At 40.2% G+C, this 11,317-nt stretch overlaps 1 protein-coding gene across 1 annotated transcript in view; it reads left to right on the top strand.

The window, feature by feature from the left end:
- The window catches only part of ryr2a (ryanodine receptor 2a (cardiac)), a 450,194-nt gene that overhangs the window by 273,385 nt on the left and 165,492 nt on the right, over positions 1 to 11,317 (top strand). Inside the window, exons 51-55 of the mRNA XM_048601350.1 lie at positions 1,555 to 1,633; positions 2,478 to 2,567; positions 4,926 to 5,063; positions 9,460 to 9,537; positions 10,811 to 10,886. Of these exons, the coding sequence (XP_048457307.1) occupies positions 1,555 to 1,633; positions 2,478 to 2,567; positions 4,926 to 5,063; positions 9,460 to 9,537; positions 10,811 to 10,886 (461 nt within the window). The remainder of the gene's footprint in view (positions 1 to 1,554; positions 1,634 to 2,477; positions 2,568 to 4,925; positions 5,064 to 9,459; positions 9,538 to 10,810; positions 10,887 to 11,317) is intronic.

Genomic DNA, 11,317 nt, shown 5'->3' with positions numbered 1-11,317 from the left:
ACACCGTGTTATCTCAAAAGCAATGAGTAGCCCTTGATCCATCTCTCAAATAGTTTGAGCCTTGGCCCACTAAATTTGCCATTTAAGTTACCAGTTGAATGAAAAGCCACCACCTGATGTGGCAGCTTGTGGAATTGGTGTGCATGAGAAGCTATGTCAACCACAAAGATTAAAAAAAAGGGTTTACTATAATCACCTTAATGGTCTCAAGAGTTAAAAGAAAATGGAAAAGCAAACAGCTGATTTCTGCAACAAAACAGAAGTTGCTAGAAAACCTCAGTAGGTCTGTTCTGAGGAAGGGTCACTGGACTGAAAACGTTAACTTTGCTTTCTCTCCACAGATGCTGCCAGACTGGCTGAATTTTCCAGCAATTTCTGTTTTTTTTTTCTCTGATTTCCAGCATCCGCAGTTCTTTGGTTGTTTTGTTTAGCTGATACCTGTGATGGCTCGCCTGTCATCTGTATCCCATCTAACCACCATTCTAAATAGATAAACCCTTTATGTGCTCAAATCTTTCAGGGCATTACCAATATAGTATTACTGATTCATGCACTGGGATCCCCTTCACCTCAGTCTCTGCAATCTCTCATTTAGACGGTATGCTGCTTTTTCTTCTTTCCTCCCAAAGTCACCAATTTGCCTTTTTCTACATTATATTCCACCTGCTGGATCTTTGCCCACTCAATTAATCTATCTGACTCCCTTTTTAGCCTCGTAATTTCCTCTTCAGACTTATTTTCCCAGCTCTCTGTGTCACCGGCAAAACTCGCAAGATATAAGGAAGCATTACCTGAAATGTTATAGATATGATTGCAAAAGACTGGGGATGCATTAGTGGAGTAAGTGAAACCTGTTTTATCAATCAGCTTGGTTTTGTCCTGGTGCAGATCTTGGCTGTTTACTTGAAAAGCAGAGGCAGAAAGGAAACAAAACAGCAGAAACAAGTTCTGTGGCTGAGTAATGTTAAAATGTTATAAGAGGCTCAACAGATAACAAACCAAGGAGGCTTGCCCAACCATATAGAGCCAGTGTAGACCATACTATTTCCAGTAGAGGAGAAACACAGCAGAATAGTTATGAGTTGGGACTGTTGCCCCATAAGACTGACACAACTTTTGTGGAGTTGATGTATTCTTTATTGAACAGAAAGGAAAAGAAGACCTTCTCCTAATGGAATCCCAGAATTTTACAGCATGTGGCAACTCTCGAGTTACTCATTTAGTTCCATTGCCCTGCCCCTAACCTGTACTTTTTAAAAACTTTTCTTATTTCCTGTCTTGAAAATTAAAATTAATAGCATTTAAGATCACATTTGCAGTCAATTGACAGTTGAACAAATGATTTAGCACTCAGAACACCATTCTCTAAGGAATAAGAAATGGGTGTAAAATATAGTAAGTTATTAAGTCTATAGTAAAAGAGAGCATGGGGTGGGGGGGCGCAAAATAACATTATCTTTGTCTGTAACTGACCAATGTTGCCACATATGTTCTATTTATATGAAGATGTAGTTCAGGAGGTAACTTCTGTTGTTTGTTCACTTCCATTGTTAGTACAACCCTGCCGGAAAAGTTGGATTATTTTGTTAACAAATATGCAGAACACAGTCATGACAAGTGGGCAATGGACAAGGTAAGTCTGTTAATCTTGTTTTTATTCTTCCTTGAGTTTCCTTAAGATACACAGTGTAGGCAACGGAGGGAGCACCCTCCTCTGAGCTTTTTTTGATGCTGCTATGGTTTGGCCATTGAATAACAGACAAACGTGGCCTCTCATGGTGTCACTGCTCATCTTCTTCTGATAGAAGCATGACGAACCTAGAAACTCAATGGGACTGAATCTAAAACCTAATTTTATTACGTACTAACAGGCTGCATTACTCTATCTTTTATAGACAACATAAGGCACCTGTAAGAGCATTCGTCACTTATTCTTTGCAGTGGTGTTTAGTTTTGGTTTGCTCCAATTGAGCTGCATGCTAATCAGAGTGTATGACCCATGAACAGTACTTGTCTGAGGGGAAAATAGGATGCTTTGACATTTTATTTCTCTCCCCACTTCCTGTGCAGTGCTCAGATAATTTTTCTCCCAATTTAGATCTAGTTTGATTGCTACAGGATCACAAACTATTTTCTGTTGAATGTATGATGATGTGGTTCTCTCCTATGGTATTTCCAGTGTTGAGTGTGTAAATACTGTACCTGTGATTGTTCCTGTTTTGTACTTTGGGGGAAAGGATCTGCACTACATGTACCACTTCTCCTTAGCATTGCATGCAACACCAGGAACTTGCCATATTGACTTGTGCTCATTGAATCTGCACTCTACTGCTTCATGAGATATTTGAGTACAAGCACACTACACGAATAACTGTTAGTCCAGTTGAGTTTACAACAGTGATTGAAAATTGTCAACGATTTGTTGAATGAAACCCAAACGACAATAAGAACAGAATTATCTGGTCTTTTTCTTCCAGTTTGCAAATGGATGGGTGTATGGTGAAACATGCAATGAAGCTGCCAAGGTTCATCCTTTGCTAAAACCATTCAAACTTCTATCTGAAAAGGTGAGTAGGAGAGATGTACTTACCTCATGCAATAGACGTGATTGTATAGAGCATAATGAATACGTGAGAACGATTAAATTGTAACAATGCAAAAAGGATAATGCTGTAAACTTGCAGAATGAAGCCTGAACAGTTTATCATTGTTAAGGCAAAATATTGTTGATGCTGGAAATCTGAAACAGTGAACACCGGAGAAACTCAACATGTCAGTATGACTCTTCAGAACTGAAATGTGTTGGAAAATATTTTTATACTTTTGACAGAGGCAGACTCCCATGCCAAGGACAAAGGGGTTGTTCATAGTAGAGAAAGATAAAAATAAGATTTAAAATTTGTGTAAACTAAGGTGTGAAAAGGAGGGCATGAGTCTTCTCTACTAAGTGAGTTTGGACATCATTTTATCCAACAATAAGAGGAGTCTGTGGCATTGTGCGTAACATCGCTACCTCTTCGCCAGACACTGTGGGTTCAAGTCCCACCTCAGTACTTGGTGACCATGGAAGGTGTGCCGTAATTTAATCAAACAGGTTGATTATCAATCTGTAAATCCTTCATATACACCTATGACAGCAGAAAGAAAGGGAGAATGTTCTCATCAGCCAGCATCATGTGGTAATTGCAATACAACAGTCTCCCCATGTTAAGAGTCTATTTAGATCCACTTGCCATGAGCAAGTGTCATCCTCATTCTGAGGGACTAAGATACAAACAATCAATAACCAGGAAGTAATAAAAGTAGAACATACTTTCAATGTACCAGCATTTACCAGAAAAATTGCCATTGATGTGCTATTCTCCAGACGAATTTGGATCTCCAAGACTGCTGCAATCTGAATTTGTCTAAAGTGAAGGAACACACCAGTCTTTCCCTCAGTTGTATCTGATGCTTTAGAAATAAAAGTAAATCCAAAATCACTCATTCCAATTGTAAAAACTGTTGATGGCCAAATCTTCAGATAAATCTCTTAACTGTGCTAACCAAAGGGAACAGGTGGAGTCTTTGAACTTCAAGAGTTGGAATCTGGCATGTATTATACTAGGATCCTTCTAGATAGTTTGTAGTCTAAACTTCTGTATTTGACCAGATCAGGTCTTATTTCTGTTGATATTAATGTCAAACATTTATCACAGATTCCTAAAGCACACAAGAATGCCATTCAGCCCGTTGTGCATACTCCAGCTCTTTGAAAGGGTTATTTGACCAGTTCCATTCCCCTGTTCTTTCTCTGTAGTCCTGCAATTTTTTTTCCTTTTTTGAATATATATTCAATTCCCTTTATAAAGAGATCTATAAGTTTCCTTAATCTCTCACAAATTCATTAGAAAGGATTGTCAAGAATTTACTGAGTAAGTGAGACCCCAGTGTAAGAAATGTATCACACCAAGCGATTCTTGGTGTTGTCTGTTTCTAGATCAGATTTGAGAGATGAGAAGAGTAACTTCGAGGATGTTTTTGGATGTGTAGTTTGTTGTGTTAAGGATTCATCAATACAATTATTTTAATAAGCTAGTTCAACCCATTCTTATTTGAATTCTAGCCTCGCGTTCCCTGTCAGACGAGGAGCATGATGTAGCCAATTGGACGTTGCATTGACTTGTGTTTCCATTTGTAATAAGTGCGTCACTCTCAAACTAACTCATTGGATATGAGAATAATATAGTAGTTGTGATGATCTGTAGAGATTGTAAAACACATCAAATTTCAATGCTGTTGCTTTAATATTCTGATATAGATTTTTGTCACCTCATGAAATAAATGACATGAGCTAATACTGAGTTCAACACCTTCAGATTGTGAACCCACTCCCATTCCTTCCCTTTCTTTTAGCTTTACTTGTTTTATTCTCTGTCATGACATCCTCTCTTTCCTCCCCCTACTCCAGTGGGACTATCTGTTCTTTCCAGTTTGGCAGTCAGACACACCATCGTTCTGCCATTCTCACATTCTGATCATTTAACCTGCACTGTCAGCACCCTTTCTCCTCCAACACTGCACCACCACCTCCCCGCAACTATTGCATAAATGTTGCCCCCTCCACACTTCACATCAGCTCTGATGAAGAATCATCTCGACTTGAAACGTTAGCTTGCTCTCTCTCCACGAATGCTGCCTGACCCACTTTGATGTTCAGCATTTTTTGTTTGCAGCACAGATTCCAGCATCTGCAGTAACTTGCTCTGACAAAAATCTCTGTAATTTTGACTTGTACTTACTATTGCGCAGTTAGGATTTTAAAACATATCATAACTTCCTTCGGACAATGGAAAGCAAACCAATAGGATATTTTTGATTTCCTTTAAAATTTTCTTTTTTTTAAAATTGTAATTCTAAATGAGAATGTTCCAATAAAATTTCAGGACAAAGAAGTGTATCGTTGGCCAATAAAGGAGTCTCTAAAAACAATGGTTGCCTGGAGTTGGACAATTGCGCGAACGAGAGAAGGTGAATCCATGGTCCTATATAACAGAACACGCCGAATATCTCAGTCAAGTCAGGTAAGCCCAACAGAAAAAAAACTACCACCTGAGTTCTTCATTGACCAGTGTTGATACTGTATTGTTTTGGAATGGATTTAGCTGTTTTCATCAACGTAAAACCAATTGGGACTTGATACGCTCACTGGAGGATGGGAGAAAATTGTGGCTGTAAGAGCTGTTTCTTTTGTGAGATTTTTTCAGTGTTGGAGCCGACTTCCTCGAATTCTTCAAACAGTAATTGCTGTTTTATAAGCTGTTGCATTGTTTTGGAACTTTTTGGAAAGAAAGAGATCAAAACAATAGCACTTTAACAAGGAGGAAGAGAGAGAGAGAGAAAGAGCAGGTACCATGTGGGAGGTGAAAAAAAAGGAGCAGTGAACCTGCACAGCTGTCTGATCAGGCAGTGAACTTTCACAGCCGACTGCCTGTGCTGTTTAGTTTCAAGTACCTCTGGACATCGAATTTCATTCTCCTCAGGGTAGGGGAGTCCAAAACTAGAGGGCATAGGTTTAAGGTGAGAGGGAAAAGATTTAAAAGGGACCTAAGAGGCAACTTTTTCATGGAAAAAGTGGTGCTTATATAGAATGAGCTGCCAGAGAAAGTGGTGGAGGCTAGTACAATTACAACATTTAAAAAGCATCTGGATGGATATATGAATAGGAAGGGTTTAGAGGGATGTGGGCCAAATGCTGGCAGATGGGACTAGATTAATTTAGGATATCTGGTTGGCATGGACGAGTTGGACCAAAGGGTCTGTTGCCATGCTGTAGAACTGTATGACTCAATGATCATAGCTAGCAGTGGGAAAAGGACTTTACTCGCAGCCCCCAGTGTTTGGCCAAGTTTTTAAAAACATCTGAATAAAAGCAAAAATTAATTCTATTTCTCATCCTGTCTCTCACCAGGTTGGCCTATTCCTCCTCTCAATTATCATTTCAGTATCAGTACCTCCTATCAAATACCAGCTTAATGGTCACCTACAAACTCAGCAAATCTTTTGTAATCGATCAGTTCCACTAATGCAGTCTACATACTAAATATTCCCCTTAACCCAATGTGTTCTGCACACTTTTCCTGCATTTTCTGGTTCTGCTAAGTAAAGTAAGGCATGGATGAAATAGACTCCTAAACAGCAAAATAATATGACAAAAATAAAATATATTTGAAATGAAAACTGGATTCTGGAACGCTGTGTTTGAATGGAGCTGGATAAAACATACAGGGCTGAATTCTGTCAAAAAGTCAAAAGTTCCACTGTAGGAAGCTGATCCTGTGCCAATGAGAGGACTGGACCCCATGACAGTGTTTTCCCAGTAGCTGGTTTTCCAGTAGGAGACCACTGCTACATTGAGGATGGCAGCCGCATATCAATGCTGTCAGTTCATTCAGGAAGCAGGCAGAAATGGTGACCATTTCTGATGCTGCAGAATGGAGAGGGCATCTGCATTTCGAGCAATTGGAGATTTTCTTTTCCTGCATGGTCCAGGAAGGGAGACCATAGAGATCAAAGGGTGTACGCTGCATTAATGGTGCCCTGTATGGGCTCTGTCATTGTCACTGGTGACCTCTTCAGGGGCCACAGAGCAGCATAAAGTGTGAACATCTGGAAGCTCACAGAGGCTACCAGGGTTCTCCTGCTTGTTTGTCCATATTGTTGTGAGCCATCCTGAAGAGATTTCTTCAAGGGCCACTTCTTGATTTTCAGGGTTACTTTTTCATGCTTACCAGCTCATTTATTACCTGATGCAGCATGTAATAACAATACTTCTGCACATGTATGTGTTGATGTATGTTGTATTTAGATTCTCACAGAAGCAGAATGAGGAAAGCTCATCAGTATTCTCAATAATTATCAATCGCCTCTTAAACGTAAAACTGCAGCACACAGGAAAGTCTTCATTTCCCATATATAACACAGTCTAAATTTGTACAAGGCAACTGGCTTACGTTAGCAACACGAGTTTTGTTTTAATCAAAATAACTGACACACACTTGGACACAAAAATGTCATCACCGTTCACAAGGCCTTTACATGCTGGTAATGTCACAGCAAATGCATTTCTGCTGCAAGTGAACAAAGCTGGAACATTTTAACCAGGCAGTTACAATCATATTTACTGCATTGTGGATCTCAGTATCAGATTTAAATTTAAATAAATTGAAATAGAGTTGTTGAGTTGTACAGCAAGAAAACAGACCCTTTGGTCCAACTTGCCAACGAGATAGCCTAAATTAATCTAGTCCAATTTGCCAGCATTTGGCCCATATCCCTGTAAAACCTTCCTTTTCATATAACCATCCAGATGCCTTTTAAATGTTGTAATTGTACCAACCTCCACCACTTCCTCTGGCAGCTCACTCCATACACGCACCACCCTTTGCATGAAAAAGTTGCCCCTTAGGTCCCTTTTAAATCTTTCTCATCTCACCTTAAACCTGTGACTTCTAGTTTTGAACTCCCCTACCTCGGGGAAGAGACCTTGGCTATTCGCCCTATCCATGTCCCCCATGATTTTATAAGCCTCTGTAAGGTCACCCCTCAGCCTCCAACGTTCCAGTGAAAATAGCCCCAGCCTATACAGCCTCTCCCTGTACCTCAGATCCTCCAACCCTGGCATTATCCTTGTAAGTCTTTTATGAATCCTTAGAAGTTTCACAACATCTTTCCTACAGCAGAGAGACAAGAATTGAATGCAGTATTCCAAAAGAGGCCTAATCAATGTCCTGTACCGTCACAAGATGACATCCCAACTCCTATACTCAATGCAATGATGATGGGCCGAGGAGTGTCAGATGGAGTTTAGATAAATGTGAGGTGTTGTATTTTGGTAAGGCAAATCAAGGCAGGACTTATACACTTAATGGTAGGATCCTGGCAAGTGTTGTAGAACAGAGAGCTTGGGCTGCAGGTTCATAGTTCCTTGAAAGTGGAGTCACAGGTAGACAAGGTGGTAAAAAAGAGACAAAAACAGAATTCGCTGGAAAAGCTCAGCAAGTCTAGCAGCATCTGTGAAGAAAAAAATCAGAGTTAACGTTTCGGATCCGGTGACCCTTCCTTATATTTTTTTTCTACACAGATGCTGCCAGACCTGCTGAGCTTTTCCAGCAACTTCTGTTTTTGTTCCTGATTTGCAACATCCAAAGTTCTTTTAGTTTTTATTTGGTGAAGAAGGATTTTGGTACACTTGCTTTTACTGGTCACCGCATTGAGGATATTAGACATGGTGGTGATCAGTATAGTAGGACCTACTACAATTTTTCCAAGAATAGTAGTAGCTCCTGAATTTATGCAACCTTAAACTAGAAAGGTAGCAATTAGGAGCAGGAGTAGGCCATTGAGCTCATGGAGCGTGCTTTGCCATTCATATGATCATGGCTAATCTTTCACCTCCACGGCATACTCTTGCTCTCTTCCCAAACCCTTTGACACCTACAGCATCTAGAGTTCTATCTAGAATTCTCCCTGGCATCCATCCTGTAGCCTCCTTCTCCCCTACACCAATCCTTCAGCCTCCTTCTTCCCCACACACCACCTGCAATTTCCTTCTCCCCCACACTCCTCTTGCAGCTGCTTTGTTCACTTCTCGCAAACTCCTTCTTGCCTCCCCCGCACTTACAGCATTGTTCAACCCTACACCCCTTGCAGCCTCATTCTCCCTTGCCAAACTCTCTTGTGTCTGTTACCTCCCTGCCCTTCTCAGATAGACTGAAATTTCAGCCTTGACAATGGGTCACCTGATCCTGACCTTGGCTAAAGGCAGGACATCAAGTCTAGCTCCAACACTTGACGCTGGCTCTGGCTACTGGCTCCACCAGTGACTCCCTCATTGCTATCACTTACTTCCAATCTGCTTGCTACTCTTCCAATCACACGTTTTCCTCTATTATGTTTATTGTTGATAGGTTCACAAGTGACCCTACTAGCAGCAAGCATGAGGGAGACCCAGCCTGTGATTGGAGGAGCAACCTCTCACTGTTTCCGTCAATTTTGTTTGTTTTTAGGATGGGACTTTCCTCCCATTGGTCACCCTATCAGTGAATTTTCCTGAGCATTTTGGGGACTTTCAGATGCAGAGTCTGTCCCCCAGCCTCCTATAACCTGAGCTCTCCATTATTGGGGGTAGTCAAATTCAACCCTTGATGGGACAATCTTAGGAAGTAACATTGCAAACGGTCATTGCAATCCACACATCCAGAACGCATTGATAGAAGTTGGTGTATGGCTTGGGGGAGACTAAGAGAAAAGGTGAAAATAATAAATACTGTTACTATGCAAAACAAATCTTGATACCTCCTTTGATTTTCTGTCCCTTCGTGCAATGTTACTCATTTTATTGAACTGAATGCAGCAGGTAACTATTTACATATGTTTTCTACATCTGCTCTTACAATGATGTTTCTGCTTGTTACTCAGGTTTCTGTAGATTCTGCACATGGGTACAGCCCAAGGCCTATTGACATGAGCAATGTTACGCTTTCTAGGGACCTGCATGTAAGTTATTGCTTATTAAGCTATTGCTTTTAATTTGTTCTGACACATATCCTACATGTGGCTGCAATAAATTGAAGAATGATGCTAAAGTTATTATACTAGCTTTTCTTGTTGAAGACTTTGATATGCTCATCGTCTGAAAATCCACAACTCTCGGGAGGAGAATTCCATAGATACACAAGAAATTTCTCCTTGTCTCAGTCCTAAATAGACAATCTCTTACCCTGAAACTATGACCCCTCGTTCCACTGAGCTAGGGGAAACAGCCTCTCAGTATCTATCTAGTCAAATCCTCTAAGAGTTTTAAAAATTTCAATGAGGTCACCTTTCATACCCATTTTTATAGATGAACCATAGAAAGCATTCTGTCTAGATGCATCACAGTGTGGTTTGGCAACTGCTGTTCTCAAGACTGCAAGAAACTACAGAGTTGTGACTATAGCCCAGTCCATCACACAAACCTGCCTTCCATCCATTGACTTCATTTATACTTCCCACTGTCTCGGGAAAGCAACCAACATCATCAAAGACACCTCCCACCCCAGTTACACTCTCTTCCACCCTCTTCTGTCGAGCAGAAGATATAAAAGTCTGTGTACACATATGTACAGATTCAAGAACCAATTCTCACCCGCTCTAATTAGACCTCTGAATGGACCTCTCATATTTTAAATTTAATGTTGACCTCACTCTCTGTGCACCTTCTCTGCGGCTGTGACATTGTATTCTTTCCTCTGTTCTATTACCCTTATTCACTTTGTATAACATGGAGGTGCTGGTGTTAGACTGGGGTGGACATGGTCAGAAGTCACACGACACCAGGTCATAGTCCAACAGGTTGATTTGAAATCACAAGCTTTCACCTGACGAAGTGGCAGTGCTTCGAAAACTTGTGATTTCATATCAACCTGTTGGACTATAACCTGGTGTCGTGTGACTTCTGTACTTTGTATGGTATTATCTGCCTGTACAGTATGTAAAACAAAACTTTTCACCAAATCTAAGTACATGTGACAATAGTAAATCAAATCAAGTCAAATCTTATTTCTAAATTCCAGAGAATATAAGCCAATTCTACTTAACCTTTCTTCAAAGATAGAAGTCTCATTCTGGCATGCAGGCTATAATGTTCCTCCTTATTCAGAGAAGCATTACCTAGGAACTGAGTTTGATCAGTAAATGCTCACTGTTCCACTTCTCAAGAACTTATATTTCACAGTATAAAATGTTTTAACCTGGCAATGACTGTGTATTTCTTTACAATTCATCACAGGCAATGGCAGAGCTACTAGCAGAGAACTATCATAATATCTGGGCTAAAAAAAAGAAAAATGAATTGGAAGTTAAAGGTAATGGGACGCACTCCATTATCATTAGGATATTGTTAGATTGTTGGAAAGTATTGGGTTTTAACTTCTGCAGTTCCACTTTGATTGTTTTAAATGCATGTTTCAAACGAATTGGTAGTTTGGTGAATCTACTGGCAGAGTGCCAAATTACTATTCGGTGATTTGGTCACAATTTGATGGCTACTTCTACTTTGATCCATTTGAGACATTTGGTGCCCCTATACCTGCATGGAAGTTGTGGAATAGTCTTATCTCATAATTTCATTGTACAGTCCGACCCACATTTCTTGTCAAAACTATAAAACTAATTCTCCCAGCTCCCAACTTTTCAGTATCAGAAATATAGCCTGTAAATCTTACAGATCTCTATTTTTAAGTTACTTTATTCCCCTTGTCCACTTTGAGTCATTCCCCCATGTGTTCAGGAGGGC

The sequence above is a fragment of the Rhincodon typus genome, chromosome 9 (genome assembly GCF_021869965.1).
Source record: "Rhincodon typus isolate 14 chromosome 9, sRhiTyp1.1, whole genome shotgun sequence".
In the NCBI taxonomy this organism is placed as follows: Eukaryota; Metazoa; Chordata; class Chondrichthyes; order Orectolobiformes; family Rhincodontidae; genus Rhincodon; species Rhincodon typus.
Note: the sequence above shows the minus strand (reverse complement) of the source record. Positions and strands in the feature narration are given on the sequence as shown.